The sequence below is a fragment of the Enoplosus armatus genome, chromosome 20 (assembly GCF_043641665.1).
Source record: "Enoplosus armatus isolate fEnoArm2 chromosome 20, fEnoArm2.hap1, whole genome shotgun sequence".
Classification (NCBI taxonomy): domain Eukaryota; kingdom Metazoa; phylum Chordata; class Actinopteri; order Centrarchiformes; family Enoplosidae; genus Enoplosus; species Enoplosus armatus.
In genome coordinates this window covers 15,550,414-15,568,810 of record NC_092199.1, presented here as the reverse complement: position 1 = coordinate 15,568,810, position 18,397 = coordinate 15,550,414, and the positions used below count along the sequence as shown (strand labels likewise).

The 18,397-nt window shown below is 42.6% G+C and overlaps 1 protein-coding gene across 1 annotated transcript in view; it reads left to right on the top strand.

Annotated features, from left to right (window-relative positions):
* LOC139303428 (ras-related protein Rab-26) overlaps window positions 1–18,397 on the top strand; it is a 66,893-nt gene that overhangs the window by 10,496 nt on the left and 38,000 nt on the right. Inside the window, exon 3 of the mRNA XM_070927247.1 lies at window positions 18,349–18,390. Coding sequence (XP_070783348.1) covers window positions 18,349–18,390 — 42 coding nt within the window. The remainder of the gene's footprint in view (window positions 1–18,348; window positions 18,391–18,397) is intronic.

The following is an 18,397-nucleotide window of genomic DNA, read 5'->3' as shown; positions in this document are numbered from 1 at the left end:
CATTGCTTTTGCTTCACGCCCTCACGGTTCAGTGCGCCCAGAATTGTAAAGCAGTTCAATCAGTCTTCTGCTGAAGGCCACAGAGCAGCGCGTCAGGGTTAAAGTGTCTATCTGTAGATTTCACGTGGAGAACCTGTATACGACATGATGGGATAGTTGGTATCAGGACAGTTTACATTCCGCTATTGCACGCAAATTGCTCATGGTGAGTTTTATTTTATGGCTGGTTGTGATAGAGAAGATACTCTTAAATGGTTAAATGGTTATTTTATTATTTTTGACAAAATATGTCATAAAATAAAGAGGTTTTGGTGTTATGGAGGAGACTTTGAAGCAGGAAGAAAACATATTCTAACAGCTTCATGAACATAGAAAATGTGAGAAAGAAAGATGTGAAGGCCTTTTACGGTGGATAATCAAAATTGTGATTTTTTGGAAAGGGGTGGGGCATTGTGGGAATCCAAATTCAGCTGTGCTTGTGGGACACGAACGAACAGAGGGTTAAAGAGATGCTGGTTTTCAGAAAGTGTGTCAGGATTCTCGTCTATGAGAATAGATGGGCTAGTAGATTCATTGAGACTGGGCCCCAACGGAGTCACACTGTCTAATGTCAACAGGGAGGCTATTCCAGAGGGAGGGGGCATGACAGGAGAAGGCCCTGCAGCCAGCGGACTCTGTATTGTAGGACAGCCTGTATTCTGAGAGTGTGATCTGACATGGATGGGGAGCCAATGAAGGGAAGCTGAAATTGGTGTGATATGTCCAAAGGCAGCATTTCAGAACAGTTTGAAGCCTGTTCGTACTGGCAGGCTGACAACAAAACGTTACAATAATCCAGACAAATAAGACAAAACGACACCTTTCCACCAGCCCAACCTTCACACTCCTCTTACTTCTCGCTTCCCTGCATTGGCGCTAACGTTGCCACCTAGAAGACTAAACATATGTGTCTTTTATGAGAATCATTCTGCTTCTTCTTCATGGAGATAGGAAAGTGCGCATCTGGTTGCCGCCTAGTTCAATTACGGGCAAATCACACGGCCGTCTGCTGAGGACATATGTTGAATTGTTGACGCAGGGGACCACGCGGCTCATTCACTCTCCCCAGCCACCTTCTCTCTGCCGGTCCCGGGATCCAAATAGTCTTTCATGCGCCTGTGAGTTCATACTTGTGTTGGTACGGCCTTTTGATCAAGATGCGTTTTTATGAATAAATTTGAATTTGACGGTGAGAAGCCGACTGCTGCTGCCCCTCACTGGCGCAGATCTGATCTATAATTAGAAATTTTAAAGTGAGGAGGAAAATAAATCAAAAGAGCTGCTTCCCAATTTTAAAAACAACAGTGTGAGTGTGCGGCGTTATCTGGCTCTGCTTTTAAAAGATGACAGATGATGTGTCTGTTTGAGGAAGTTTTGTCTGTGAGTGTGTGTGTGTGTGTGTGTGTGTGTGTGTGTGTGTGTGTGTGTGTGTGTAAGGGAATTAGCGATGGACAGAAAAAGGCTGTTGACAAGCTCCATTTTAAACTGGGTGAGGAAAGAATTGGTCTGTAATTTGGCACACCGTCATGAGAAATCACAACGCAGCTGTATTCACTTCTGTTCTCTCCGTCTCGGCCGATCTCGTCTGCATTAGCGCTCAGCTTCGCTCCACGGCGCTTTCAGTTGGTTTGAACAAATTATACACACAGACTTTACATCAAGCTGTCCCAGAATATTTGGGGAAGTAGTTACCGAGGCTTTCGGGGACACGAGTAGCAAATTGTATCACATTTTCCTCCCTAATCTCTGCCCACAGGGAAGGAATTTATCTTCAAAATGGGGAAATTTCATAGATAGTGTATATCTAGATGGCACTTTTTACAAGGCATAGCATTACTCAGAAACTCGATTATTTTTTTATGGTCACATTACAATACATGTGCACACATCAGACTAACGTAAGCACACAAGTTAAAGAGAAAGAATCACAAACGGCACCAAAATCAGCAAGTAAGATTTCAGAGCGAAATCCATTCTGAATCAATAGAGACATTAAAAGGGCAAAACTACAAGTGCAGAGGGGATTGACTTCTTCCTCAATGGGAACTTTGAATCAGAGCCCACAGGTGGATGCTCGGGTGGAGGTGGGGCTTGTGAAATGTTATATGAGCAGAGATAAATGAACTGTGCAGCAGCAGCAGCACAGCAAAATGACCGATATGTCAGTTGAAATAGGCCACTTTTGGGGTTGTTGTTTTTTTGTCGTCTGCCTTAACTGACTCCATAAACCTCTCATTCCAACAGCACACAAATCTCATCACAAAAGATGCCCTTTTCATCTTAAAAAACAATCGCCGTGTTTCTGCACATCCCTCTCCTCCTCTGCTGCTCAAACTCTGATCCATCTGATCCACCCCGTCACCACATCCAGGCCTTTCCCCATAACTCTCTCCCCAAACCTGCTGTGTTCAGCAAGATCCGAAAACGTACCAATAAAAACTGCTTTTAATGTTTGACAGCTTATAAGTGCTCTGTAAATAAAATGTACTATTATTGCTCTCATTAGTCGTGAAGTTAATACAGTAAGTAATTGTAATGTGATGCATTTGTAGTTAGTGTACGTCTTATATGTTATTTAAAGGAACAAAAGAATAGGAACTAATATACTCTATATGTTATGTTGTAATCTTTTAATTCAGTGGTTCCCAAAGTGGGTGCTACGGCAACCTGGGGTGCCTTGAGGGAATTCATTTGTCCTTTACTGTACGTTTCACCACATTAAAAAAATCGGCCGCATTTATATGAACCGCGTTTTCTGCTGTGTTTTCAAACATATCAAAACAGGTAGATAGATAAATATGAAAATCACCTCATTAAAAACTGTGTTTAACGTGCAATTACGCCGCAGTAAATGACATGACAACTCACAGCTGCCGGTTGTCATGGTAACACAACACGCCTTCCAGCTGAGGAGTTTCTCAGTAGCTCAGCTGTCAAAATGATATAGTGACGGTCAGAGCAGCGATGGAAAGATTTGAGACACTAAACGGAGCTCAAAGGAATGCTTACACGTCTCAGCCCTCGGCTCAGTCTGACAGGACTGAATCTACAGAGCCCACCAGCAAAACTAAAATCATACTCAACACGACTCGGCTGACGTCTTAACGGAGAGGTTTTAGCAGCTTGTGGAAGGTGATATCAGTCATTGTCAGTTGAACCCCCAGGCGTTTCTCGGGAGAAAATCTTTGGAGTTTCTTAAACCTTCACAATTACGATTTTGAGAATCCATTACCTTGACAAACCCCATTCAGCATGTTGAAATGACACACCAAACACACTGGCAGACCCCAAAGCGAGCCTCTGCACACGACAATCATGCACATTCATAGACTCACAGAAGCAAATGTTTCAGGATTTCAAATTAAAAGGCAGGCATTTAGTTTCATCAATCGGGAAACTTCTGCTTGGAAGGTTTTCTTTCTGCATCCCCGGATCTCACAGCGTCCAGAGGATCCACTGATTAATTACAAAGAGGACGTAGGATGCTCGGCTTTACTACCATGAGATACTAAAAGCAGTGTGTATTAACACTTATCTAAATACCCAGTGAGAAAAAGTGAAGTGTGTGTGCGCGTACTCATTCCCGCCCCTTTTTCATATCTGACATCAAACGTCCCTCATATTTAATCCTCATTATTAAAGTGGTGGAAGGGCAAGGCGGTACCTAGGGGATCAGTTAATGTCCCTGCGAGGTGTCTTCTGTGGAAATAATGTAGTCACCGCTCTGCCTGCTTGTCCAAACCAGAATGAATCAACGCTAATCCCTTAACAATGATATCCACAAATCCAGCTGAAGACGGCAGGGGTTGTATTTCTTTTTGGTTTTTTAGTGTGAAGGTGATTCTGAAGTTGGTGCAGAATTTAATTTTAAATGCCTCTCCACCACCTCAGGAGAGCACAGTGTATACCTTTACACACACAAACACACACAATTCACAATGAAAACAATATTGATGTCCGGTTCACAGTGTGTGTGTTCACTTTTTTTGTCTTTTGAAGAAAATGTATATCAACGTTTGTTAAGTTTAAGTTGTTTAATTATTGTCTTCGTCAACACCATTTTAGTCTCATGTCTTTGTATATCTTTCAAAGCATTCTCAGACTACAGCTGTCGCCATCTTTGATGTGAACAGTTAGCATGGTTACATGCTATTCTCCATCAGCTTTAGCTTGTGGTGGCTTAAATGTCAGATAATAATATTCCTTCAGGGAGCATCCATTAAGTCCAACTACTAATTCTGAACGCATTTCGATAAATACGTAAGACAGTCAGCTAAAAGTAATGTTAGCCACAGCTGCAGTAATGTTAGCTTGCATTTTTATAAATGTTAGCATGCCCGCCTGCATGTTTTAGCATCTTCCCAGCGTTTTTATTATATGTATTTAGTATATGAATTGAATCCATGAATCTGTTACTAGCATTAGCTGGCGTTACTGGCAGAGACTTAACGTAACTGAAATGCAAGATGGTGCTCATCTGGTAGAGCAGCTTTTTCACATTCAAGTGTTACTTTGAATTCGTCTCAGGCAGGTTTTTGTAGTGGGAAAAAGGTTGTCAAGGAATATTTTCCCCATAGTTTTCATTGACGAAATGACGCTGCGTGTTCGTGCGTTCCAGCTGCACTTGTTAGGATCAACTGAGTGTGTACCTTTCCTTTTTGTTAAAGCTCTCATTAAGATTCATGAGAAGAAAGGTCTACCACACACCACGTGTTCGCTACAGCTTGTGTCTCAGTTTTCATAAACTGAGTAAACAGCACGTTGAGTCGCTGTTGTTATGGCATGTGGAAAAACTCTATTTATGGCTTAATTACAATTTCATTTTTTCCATTGAATTTTAAGCTGTTTCTCAACAAGCTAATTCATTTGTTATTACCTGTAAGACCTCCATGTCGGGAAATGGTGTCCATCAAGGTCATGATCCTAAAATAAAGGTATCAGGAAGCAGGACATAGCCTCTCGCAGAGTGTTTGAGGAGTAGTTGACATTGATTACAAGGATGAGAACACCATGTGCTGTAGGAAGGATGACAGGAATGTTATTACCTCTTCCTCTCTCACATATTAAAAATAGACTTTTTTAGTGTGTGTAATGGTGGGTTTGGCATTCTATTATCCTCATTCCCATCTTATATCATGACCAGACTAGTGTGTGCGGCCTTGCAATCAATGATTTACACACCTCACATGGCAACAACAGCAAACATTTCCACAGCTACGATAGATGAGTGGAACTCAAGAACACAGGAAAAAGAGCTAAAGGTATTTGATCTGAACAATGAGGAGTGGAGCTCAAAGCTCTGACAAGCACGTCAACATACTGCTGAAAATAGATTCAAGGCTTTTTCAAGGCTAATACAGAGAACTCTCTCAGTGCTCTGTAAACCCCTGTTTCTGTACTCTGTGGCTATAGCAACATCTTGTGTACCCTTCAATTTATGTTTCACATGTAGTAAATTGTTTTTTTAGACTTGAACTTTAACTTATAACTTAACTTATATATATATATATATATATATATATATATATATATATAATAGCATATAAGTTACACGTCAGCAAAGATAAACTGTGCACTGTCCCAGTTACTGTTACAGTGTAACCACCTGCATGCGTTTATTCTGCACTCTAGAGTACAGTACTGCAGGAATGTCTTTCCTAAATACTACACGACTGAACCATGAGCAGAATTTGTGCAGTGGTAGTTCAGCAAAAATGTGATTAACAGCAGGTCCGGCCCATAATTTGATATCATTAGTGCGAAGACTATTTCTTGATTCATTTATTAGTCGGTTGGTAAAATTGCAAAACATGGCCCCGACCAAGAAATAGTCCGGCACATCACCCACCGCTAAATGGTCGTTTGTCGTCTTTTACTTCAGTGACAAATATGGAACTTTTAATCTACCCAGCCATCCTCACCCGATCTATATGGACAGTTGAATGGGACCACATTAGTATACGCGGATAGTAAGGTCATCCTGGATTAGTGACCAAGGACAAAACAGACACTAAATAAAAGCTCCAAGGGCTCGTTTGAGTTCCAACTATTGTGAGAGGACCTCAGGAGGTTCCTAGGTGAATGCCATTATAAAGGCTTTTCAAGAAACATTGAAGCCCTATCTAAAAAAAAAAAAATCCATTTCAGATGAACTCCAGGTGGACACCATAAATATGTATTTTGAAAAGCATAATACCGCACTGGATTTGGGTGAACGTGCACAAGCAGAAGTAGTTGTGTAACACAAAGTGTGCATGTTCTCGTGTGTGTTGACTGTCTAATGCTATTCTGGCTACTCCTTTATCACAGCGTAGCACTGCCTCTCACTACAGACCCTGGAGAGTGAGGGATGAACAGCAGAGGCGAGGGCTGGGGGGCAGAGCCTCACACACACACACACACACACACACACACAGGCATGCACACTGTATATGCACGCAAGTAAGCAATGGACTGCGTGACTGCACGAACAGAATAAAGATTTTCTGATGCCCAAGATGCCACTTCCATCTTCTGTCCTTTCATATCTTCATTTCCTTCAACTAACCCCCCACCCACCCACCCCATGCACACACACATTTGCTGTCTTTTAAGTGTTATCTCTTTCTTTCCCTTTCTCATTCCATCATTTCCTTGTTCCATCTCCCGAAAGAGCGATGACAAATGTCAGCACTGCTCGGTAATCACAATAAACTTGAGCTTCCAAGAAAATACAGGCGGAGAGGATGAAGTAAGGCAACAACCACCAAGATGTGAGACTAATTTACTCTGCGGCTTTTGATTATCAGGCGCACACACGTACCTCCTACACATACATGCCAAGCATCTAGGAAGCAGCAGCCCCGAGAACGCTCCCTCATCTTCGTCAGACGGCACAGATACACAGTGGCTATTCATCAGGCTGTCAGCCACTACTTTCTTTACTTAAAACTATCAAAGTCTCAACAAAATGCTGCAATGATATTGCACAGTGCTCCTGGAATACGTCAACTAAAAGAGCGTGCACACTGTGTCCTTTAAATATTTGGAGAGATAACTCTTGGGTTTAAGCAGAAGTTTTTAAGCCCAGTAAGACTTATTGGAAGAATGCGACATGCCCTAATAGGATTCCCAGCCTATTGTTTGGATAATACTTTCATGTCTGGGCAGGGATTGGATGGTTTATAGGGGCATTACATGCAGCACACTTTAAATACGGGGTTCTGTTGAGTCTACTATAATGCCCAGACAGAACCAGTAAGTACCTCACGGTACCTTGTAGAAAAGGGGATGAGCTTACACACTATCGAACAACTGCCTCATTCAGCTGTATGATTGTCCAAGTATACAACTTTAAAGTTGCACAAATGCTTATATTAACGATCACAAAAAAACACGAGTGTAATGTGAAAGGTGTTCTTTTTGGTGATGAGCCCACAGGTAATTATCACCCGACTCTGCAGTTCCCCTCAGCTCCACGGAGCGTTTTAGCGCCTTTCAGCTCGTTGTTTTGGTTTCACGGTCCGCAACTTAACCGTTTTGAGTCAGTCTCACCACTCTCATCAACCTTTTTTCCAGTTGCAGCAGGCAGCTGTTTGCAGCAATAAAGCTCTGATTGCTACCAGCCCAACTGGCAGACTGACAGTTGGAAACTAGCAGGTGAACACAGTGGAGCATTTAGCAGCTAAAAAACTGTGCGTTGTTTGAATTAGCATGGATGGAATATCAAGATATAGGTCACCAGTCAGATTCTTTCACTGCAGCAGTGAGTGATTTCCACTGGGAACCTGTGAAAAGAAGTGGTTGGGGGAATGTTAATGCTTTCTGCTGAGATGGAACGAGAAGGCAAGCGGCACAGACCGAGCTTTAAAGTGGACAAGCCGGACTCACTGTGGTTGGCTGCCCCCACTTCCAAATCTTTGCTGAGATTTGTGACAGTGAGACAAAGAGGGAAAAAAGGAGGAAAGAGAGCCCCCATGACTATCTAAACCTTAAGCCAGACTTCTAGAGGGAGAGACATATCTCGTATTAGGTACATCTACAACAGCTACAGAGGGCGTAGGGAGGGATAAGACATGGATGGATTGTAATATGGGAAGACAAGGATGAGGAAAAGGGTAAGGCGAGAGTCTTCTCTCAGGAGTTTGACGTGCAAAGAGGAACACAAGGTTAAAGATTTGGAGACTTGATCGACAGATGGAGCCGCACAGAAATCAGAGGTCAGGCCAGAGCACAGCATGGGGGAGCCAGAAGCCGAGGAAGGCGAGAGAGGGAGGAAGAAAGGAGGCTGAGCAGGGAAGATGTGAAAGGAAAGCTGGGCTTTTACGAAAAGACAAATAAAAAGGCATATACAGGAAGGGAAATTGATGGAGAAAGAGAAGAAGAAGTGGGAGAGAAAGCGAGTCACAGAGGGTGACAAATCCAGGATTAGCTGGTCTTATTGCCAGATGCAGGGTGTGAGCCATCCTGTGCCAAACCACAGCAACGTGGGCGGAGAGGAGAGTGCCCCTCTTGCGAAGCCGGCTGACAGATTTAGCCTCACTTATTGTGGTCTAGCGAGGCCCATTCACCTGGGTTCGGTGTGTTGTCAATTGTGTAAGCTGAAATTGGTTTGTAGCCTCAGTGTTTCCCACAGGTTGAGAATGGACTTGTGGTGGCGCCGCTCTGTGACGGGCGGGTTCAGTAATAAACTACCCAGAGTCCAACTACACTCACAAGTTAAAATACGACGACACTACTACAAAATTCACGGTTGTACCTCGGGTGTGGGGTCACAGTTTGTTTTGCGGTACAGCAGGGAAAACAAAATGCCACATCATTTATTTTGAAAAGTGTAAACATTCAACAGTGGCTCATTGGCCATAATTCTTACTGTAACAGTTAATGCACTCAAAGACTGACACATTGTCAATTAAAAAAGTAATAACACAAATGTCAGTAATGCTCCATCATGAGACTCCGACCTGTTGATAATTCCTGAACTGCACCAACCAACATTGCCATACCAACAGAGCCACGCCGCTCGTCAAAAACATGCTGTTCAGAAAGAAGTGGCTAGTTAGCGTGAGCAAGTGATGTCCACCATGCTGAAGAGATAAAGAAAGTAGAATCAACAGAACCAGAAGCTGCTTTAACTCTTCAGTCAGTCGTTGCACTGCTTAGCACAGTCTTCCAGTTAATGATCAGCCAGAAAACAAATACACATGCGTCTGCGCCGTTCATGTGCTACCCTCTGCTCTGAATGTGCTGTCTTTTTCATCCAACATGACCGGCTGTGTGTTTTTTGTTTTTTTGCATCAAGAACGAATGTCCGTTTCCTCTAGACTGCTGAGCTAGCGGGGCAGGCACACACGCAAGAGCAACAGGACATGTTGAGGGGTTTTGGCGCAGACGGGGAGAATGTGATCAGAGACATATTAGAAGTTTTAGGACTCAGAGCGAAGCACGGCACACAGACACTGTAGCTGAAACATGCAAACAAACAGCAGTGGAGCAGCGGCATCGGTTCCTTTTCCCCTCGCTTCTTTCCAATTATCGTCCATCTAACTTTTAAACTCTAAATGATTTTTCAACCTCTTTTGTGTTTTCTTGCTCATTGTATTATATTACAGCACTATATTAATCAGTATGTTGCTCTTTAATGTGTTAAAAGCTGCAGTAATCAATATTTTCTTTTGTGTTAACTATGGATCAAATGGCTATTAGTAATGTGAGAGAGTTCTCTCATATTGAAGAACCACACAGATTTTTCACCAACTCTGTGGTTCCTCTGGGCTCGACTGAGCTTTTTTGCCGTCTTTCAGCCCATTGTTTTGGTTTTGCGCCCCGCAACTTCTGTGTTTTGGTTCGTCAGCTTCATTTGCAGCAGCAGAAGGCAGCTGTTTCCAGCAACAGCAAAAAAAAAGATGTGCAAATCTGGTCAATCAAACCAGAAATACGTAACTCAATGAAAGCTAATGTTGCTCTGTGTCTGCTGGAGTTGTAAACAGGCAACTCTTTGCTAACATCTACATTTTATAAGGTGATGATATTGTGTTTGCTGCCTCCAAGCAGCCAAAAGAATCAGTGCTGCTTTAAGACTATTTGAGGACTTTTGTTGTAATACGAAGTTGCATTTTTGCTTGGCTGTATAGTCTTACGCAGTTGGTGTGTTACACCTCAGATTGCCACCACAACTTCTGAGGTCCAGAGGGAAAGTTTTACCATTTGGTTTTGAATCGGCAAAGAACTGGTGGCACTTCAAGAAAAAGTAATATATTTTTATGAACTTTGGCGAGACACTGAGGCCGTTAAGAGAACAAAGTCCCTTAATGGCAGATCAGTTCCCAATCAAAACCAGCGGGACATATTATGCTGATTACAGTGTGTGAGAGACCAGGGATTCATTGATTCCATTTTCCTCTCTGCAGTGAAATAGGACCTTCATTAACCATATATCTGTGCCGTCTTTGTCAGGACCACTTTCCTTGACAGAGGGGCAAAGTGGGTGTTCATGCTACAGTGCTTTATTTGAACCCAAGGCCAGTGAAAGGAAATTACTTTCTTTTATTTCCTTTTTGTTTCTGAACTTTTGATTTCAGTAACCTCTATAGAGCACATCCGTCATTGTCAAATGAGTGCCTGCAGTAGTTTCTGTATTCATCTCTCGTCGAACCACTCTGGGTTTTCTCTTAATTTGTCTTTACCTGAGCCCTCATTTTCTCCCGAAAACCTAAAGTGCCAGCAAATTGAAATAATTATCTCTCACTAAGTCAGCACTAATTAGACAGAGCGTTGTTTAGACATGCATGGGTAATGCGTGTGTGTGTGTGTTGTAAAAGCTTTTTCATAGAGTTAGCTGGCTGTTTTCACTGTTTATCTCCCGATAGTGAAGGAGAAGCCAGGGAGAAAATGAGCAGCAGCTGAGAGCCAAACGCTGACAGTTTTGTTTGTGTCTGTAAAGCTTGACTGACCTGCTGCTTTGCCAGAGAACCACCTGGCTGTTTTTCCACACTAAATATGTACCTGACTCGTCAATGTTCAAGTCCTAACCCAGACAAAACCATCACGCTGCCCTACTCGTGTTGGCTTCGCCCATTAGAGTAAAACCATCAAATGACATGGGTGATAAGTCTAGTTTATTACAACTGAGATCTTCATGTTTTGGACGTGTTTCGGAAAAAGTAATCAGACAGGGCAGGAAGCATGAAAAGGCAGATGGTCAGACGGGTTTTAAACAAACCCCCAGTTTATTAAGTGATGATGCAAAGAGGTTCAGGTACTTTTTCCACTGTTTTCCGAGTTGGAAGACTTCTTGTGAGTCCTGATTACTCCATATATATATTCAAGGTGAGGGCCGGGCAGGCTGGCAGGTTGATTGACAGATAGCTTAGGGCTGTCTGATTCTTAAGGCTGTTGTTGAATATTAATGGCCATTTGTCAATAGCTCAGCCTCGTGTGTAGCTGTCTGCGACTGTCTTTGTGTTTTTGTAATTGTTATGTGTGAGTCCTTTATTAGCTGTTGTTAGCATGTGCATTATGTGTGCGCGCTGCAGTGTGTGGGTGTCTGCACTGTCAGTCTGTCGAAGCCCATTCCAAAATCCACTGCCACTTTACTGCTGTCATGCTTATCAGCGAACAGACACACACCTTACAAAATATGACTTAAGACCTTCTCCATGTCAGTCTAACATTGATTTCCACAGCTCTCTATTGAACCTCCTTAGTTTATTTTTAGGTTGAAGTACTGAAGGGAAACATTTTATTGAAACAAACAGTGTATGCATGGTGGTATTTTTGGTTAATTCACCTGAAAGGTTTTGTGTATTTTCTTGCTTCATCTGCGCTCCTCTAACAGGTTAGCAGTGGGCGGGGCCTTGTTGGGAAAAAGGTGATGTCACGTACGCTACGTGGGTGCACCAATCAGGATTGATCAATATTTGAATCGAAATGTGGTGACAGTTATGAGACTGTTTTATGTTGCCAGTCCACTGTCAGTCAAAGCTGATCAAACCACACCCCCACAGTCCTGATGAAGCGGATTCGTTTTTTTAACTTTGATTGTTGTGCATTTAGGAATGAATATTTAATTGTATAGAAGTACCTAATATTTGAAACCACGTTTAAAGTATCAACGTAAAAGTCCTTGTTTTGCAGCCAGAGGCAAGTATTATAATATTATAATTATATTACTGGATTATTATTCCTGGTGCATTAATACAAAACAGCATTTTAGCTGGTTGAGGTGGACTATCTAGGTAGTTTAATCTATAACAAGGCATTATGTTGTATTTATTCATTGTTTATCTTTGCAGGGACAGTGCACCATTAAAAGTAATTGCACCAGAGTTAGCTCGCAGCTAATTCACACCTATTGTCCCTGGGCAGGTAGACAGTATCAGATGATCATATATTTTGTCAGTACTGTAAAACAGTAAGCCAGTAAGTATAGTAAATACACGTCGTGGAGTAAAAAGTAAAATATTGGCCTCTGAAATGTAGTGAAGTGGAACTAGATAAATAAGCATAAAACGAAGATAACCCTGATCCCTCAGCACACAAATTCTACATGTAAAAACATTAACCCACTTGCGCCCAACGGCTTCATTTATCATGATAAGGAAAAATGCCACAACATTTGTTGTGATTGGTCTAAAGTCTTGAACTTTGGTACGGACATACTTTGGGCAAGCATCTAACAGTACAACTTTGACATTTTTAGATCACATGAAACATCACACTTTTATCAATAGTCAAAGTCAAGATTTTTGAAAAATGAGCAAAAATGCTAACAATGTGTTTATTAAATATCTTCCATATACAACAAGCTACGTCCCTCAATGAATCCCAATAGCACGGCTCTTTGTATTCTAATGAGCTGGCTTGCTTTGACCCACATCAGTGGAGTCTAATTTGGACGCCTGAGGGCTAAACCGCCCTCATCCTTGCGCTCACACTTAGCTGTCTTTGTCTGACCGGAGGGCTTGTTGTCATCAGAGTTATGTGGATATTCTTCCAAAGATGACCCTCAGAAACCGCTGTTTCCTGCTGTAACAGATGACTGCTGTGAAGATATTGTAAGTGGAGAGGAAAAGAAACACCAGCTATCACAATCACACGCAGTAAACTCTCATTTTTTAACCACTTTCCCACACTTCACCCCAACCCATCATAACATAAGAGGATCGAAGCAAGAGACGGGGGGGAAGTGGAAAACAGAGGGAGTAAGTGAAGAGGCTCAGGTTATTGAAAAATCATTCCCAGAGCGGCCATGCAGATTGTTGCCTCCACGTGAGAGAGAAAGGGGTGGAGAAAGAGAGAAGGCAGAGAGTGTATGTGTGTGGTATATCCTGCTGGAGGACAGTTGTTCAACATGTAAGTTTGGATTTTCACTTTGGTTCAGGTTTAATGAGTCTTGAATAGGGTTAGTGTTTTTGGGAAGTGTGGGAGTTTGTTGATGGAATTCCACCTCCACACATCTTGATGCTCTCCTGTTTGAACAGGGGTAATAATTGTGCTCGCAGCTGCAGTAGTTACATAGACACAGCTGTGGCCAAGACTCTTCGGATCTTGGGCGAACACTGGTGAACCATTTTCAGAAGCACTGAACCAGGGAGGCAGAACCTGAGTCTGCATTTATCGCAGAATCTCACAATCAGTCAGAATATTTGAGCTGAAAGTTCAACTATGACTTAAAACACCCATATTTAATGCTTCATAAATACTTCTTACGTATTTATGAAGCATCCTACACTTACTTCCAGCAAGGAGACTGGAGAGAGTGTGACATCACTGTTTTATGACACTCAAAGACCTGACAGCTGCATTTGAAATGTTAGAAAGTATTCAAATTCAAAATGCAGAAAATAGCACCATGTGTGTTGGCTTTATGTTTACATATACAGTAGGTGCCTGAGTTACTCATGAATAGCTTAAATCTCATAATGATATTTACCAAGTTATTTGCATAGCGGGCTATAACTATATGAGCATGAAATGATCCTTGTTAGCCCTCACATCATTTTAAAATGGTGTGGAGCTCTCCCAAATACCAGCAGAGATGAGTCATTTCCAAGGTCAATAAAGTTAATAACATGCTTTTACTCTGAGAAATGTTGGCCATATTGGACTGATTTCCTGCTCTGAGACGCTTGACAAAGACAGGCCCGTCTCTGTTTTGTGTGTACAGGTGCGTGGTTCCCATAAGTGTCCTTGTATGCCATACAGCCAAAAACCCAGATGCCCAGCCTCTGCTTGTTTTTCCAGGCCAGCGACACAACAGATATGAGGCTGTAGATTCGGCTCGAGTGCCAAATAGAGCTGCAGATTATTATTATTATTATTATTAGTTACAGTTCCTGTTGAGAAAAATGATGACTAAGGCATTCATACAGTATAATGGAGCTGGGAATAGATTGCGTAAGAGGTGGTAATGATTGGTCCTATTGACAAGGTCAAGTCAAATCAATTTCATATGCAGGTTGCCTCTAATAAACAGGGATTATTTAAAAAATGATTTAAAAGGCAACAAAGGACACAAATATAGATCACATGAGAAGGCTGGATCTAAAACCGAGGACTGTAATCTGCATATTTTTCATCCAGTATGACTAGAAAAATGTCACCACATAGACAAAACCATTATTTCGTGTAATTTCTTCGCGAAAAGCCGCTCCACATGTCTGCCTCTGCTCATCCCAGATTGCCGATAGATTTCACATCAAAGCCGAGTCACTGTGCCGGGCGGTGTTGTGAACTCGCAGTTATGTAAACACCCAGCCTACACACAGTGCTGCCAGCATCATTACTCCAGTGTAAAGTACGACATTAGTAACACTGTGTGTCACTCTTAACGCTCCAGCTTCAGTCCCCGTCAGTCCTTCACCCGTCAGACATAAACACAGTCATGTCAGTGGAACCGGGTAAGCTGCATATTGGACCAAAGCTCCAGTGACTCCAAATAACCGTTGCTGGTCACATAACAATGTTTGAAAGCCCCGAAACATCTGCTCCTGGGCAGCTGAAGAGAGTTCTAACAGTTGGGGGAACTGTGGTGGTGGAGCCAAAGTGCAGCAGCAAATGGATTTGGAATGGCCGCACGTGTAAATCTCACCCTGTGTGTATTCTTTTATCCAGCTTCCTCCTTTTCCGCTACATAGTGCCAAACATATTGCCGTTTGCTTGGTGCAATTCAGCAACATCGTTATTATTTCGAGTCTTAGAAATGCAAAGAAATACTGCAAGTGAGGAAGTTCCCCAGTGAAGAGTCAGCACAGCTAACCCCAATGAGAAGTGTCTGTTGCATCATGCCTGTGCGCTGCCTGGCTCAGTGGAGTATTGCTTCCTTGGCACTCTGCTGCAATGTTGGTAGACAAACACTTAGTTTGCTCTACAGTAACGTCAACTTACCACCTCCTCTGCTGCAGTCATTCCACTGGCTGAGACGGCTGATTCTGTTGTTCTCCTTGGGAGGACAGTCTCGTTTTGGTAAAAGTTAAAGCCAGGTTCAACTTTTTTTGTTTTTTCTCACAGGAGCCGCCTGCTGTTGCTCCCCCAGCTGCTCCGACAGAGTGGTCTCATTTAAATGAATGAGAGGGCTGGGTTTTTTTTTTTCCATGCACGGCTGTTGTCTGTCTGAACTAAGGCTTACAGAGGAATTGAACAAAGGTTATGCATTATGACTTAACACTACTCAAGAGGCTGAGTTTTGGTGCTGAACTTGGGTACCACACCCACTTATACAGGTACTGGCACCAGGAGGCATTGATGTACATTTCAATGAGAAGGACTGAGCGAGTGGACCGAGGGAGTCTCTTAGATTGCTGATTTAAGAGGTCTGTAACCTTCTGTCAACAGCAGAAGTCGTCCTTAGAAGACTTCTCCTGAGCGTCTGTGGGCATAAACTCTTTTGCACTGCGAAACCTTCATTAGTTTCCAGAGGCTGCCCTTGAGCAGTTACTCTTTCCAGGCATACATATGCAGTAAAATGCAGCAAATGAGGCTGAGGAGATGTTAAGCGTTTCCTATTTGTAAGGTAAACTCACTATAATTCACAAAACCCCATGCAATATGGATGAAATGCATAAAGAATTAGGGGAAGTATGTTGTCGTAAAATGGGCCAGTTGCTCAAGGCTTCAAACCCACCAACGCAGCCTCCGGATCTACAGTTTAACTGCAAAGCAGGCGACAGGATGTAAACCCAAAGGAACTACTTTTGGCGCAGGTGATGCAGCATTAAGCAGAGTGACCAAACAAAGGCTTTATTTGCTCTTGTGATTTGCTTATTTTCACATGCACACTGTGCTGAGCCACTTGTAGAGCTGGCTGCCTGCAGGGGTTGCTCCTGCTTGTGATTTGTTGCTCAGTTTCATACGCCAATCCACTTCTTCAAACTAGTTCAGAGGAATGAATGCAGTTTTGTGTGTGACATGTGTGTATGTTGACGTGACTTTTTAACATATAAGACTGCTCCTTCCTACTGTATATTCAGCAGCTTTCTGTCATCATTGGGGAGGTCGTCCCGTCGTCTGACCTGCCAACCTGCCCACTGTGGTTAGATGTGTTTGAGAGTCTGGAGATGCTGCCTCGATGAAAAAGGCTTTTTCATCTGCAGGTGAAAAGCAATCACAACTTCAATTTCTCTGCTGTTGAGACTGGGGCAACAGATCAGGCGTTCTCCTCTGCCGGCTCCTTTCCTGTTTTTCTTGAAACCCAAATGATCAGTCCTTTAGGTCTTCATGTGGGATTCTGATGCAGTTGCCTGACTAACCGTCAATTTTGGTCAGAGTGAACTGCTATTTTTTTTCCTGTCATATTATTATCTTTCTTGTTGTACCTTTTTCCCTCAACTTGGCTGAAAGAAAACGGCTTGGTTGCCGTTTTCATCTCCTGCTCACATCTTGGCCCTTAAACATCCAACAGAAACTGGACTCTTGGTCAACATCTTGACGCTCTACAGGACCCTGAGAGAAAATACAAAACCATTTAACCATCATTTCTGGGTCTACGGGGGGACATACAGTACATGCAGAAATATGCTAAACATGCCCTCTAATAACCCATATAGTTTTGAATTGAGTGTGGATAACATGTACTGTATGTGCAGATTTTAAAATGTCTCTAGTTGTACAGCTGAACCTTGGTCCAATGAGGTGGTGTCGATGGAGATGGATGGTTTGGACTTTCGGACCAATTACAGGAATTCTGGTATTTCATGTATATTTCTTTAGTGTCCTCGCATCGTTTCAATGTGAAACCAAAACTATCCAGACTAACTGTTATTTCTGCAACAAAAAACAACTGACTCTGCTTATCCAGTCGGAGAGCTCTCTGAGGTCTTCATCTGTCGCCCCACAGAGACTTTTAAAGCATGTCACTGAATAGCAAACCCTGTGGTTTCATCAACCAAGGAGCACTGGAGGGTATGCACCCTTAGCATTTGCATGCAGAAATTCTACCATCCTATTTTAAGTGTCTGGGGATCATCATCAAGGCACAGACACAGCAGTAGCATCCCAAGAAGCATTTAATGGACAGTTATGTGTATGTGATTTCAAACATTTCACAATATGATAACAAGACACGTCTTAAATGCAGAGAAACGCAGGTTTTGCGCTTGTGCCAGTTAGACACCTGCGTCCTTGATGCATCTTTGCCTGTATCTCTCTGAAACACATAAGACAGGGCTGCTGGTATTTCTGCTGCTGTGCGCTCATCCATCATGTTTGCCGATTTTATCACATCCCCTGTAATGATAGATGGCAAAGTTAGATCTGCTCTCTTTCTATTAGAGTAGTTGGAAGACAATGCAGGAGCGCTGGTTGCAACCGGTGACCATTAACTGGGTGTCATTTTGAAAAGATCCCTGCAACCAATTATTTTCCTCGTGAAAAGACATCGCAGAGGTATTAGAAAGCTATTGTGTGTGTGTTTGTGTGTGAGCACTATGCTAAACTGCTTGGCAGCCACGGTGTTGGTAAATGATGCAACTCACTGAAACAAAGGTCTTCATCATAACAAAACGTGTGTGTGTGTGTGTGTGTGTGTATTTTCATAGAACGATAGATAGTACAGTGTGCTGACAACATCACAGTGATAAAAGAGAGCCTTGCAGCAGAGGCCAAGCCGACTGTGGTCACAAAGAGCCAACCATAATGCAACTATATGCCACTGGACCTGCTCTTATTCCATTTAGAAAAGAGCATTCCCCTTTGGCAGCCATTGAAAGCATCATTTAATCTGCGCTGGATGCATCTGTGTTCATGTATCTGTTTTTAGTTTTCGTTTTTTTTGCTTTTTCTGGCTGCAGATTTGCAATTGTGTTTTAATTTCGCTTCTCTTTTGTCTTTCAGAATAAAGTAATGAGCATTGATGCCGTGAAGGTCAAACTGCAGGTAAGAA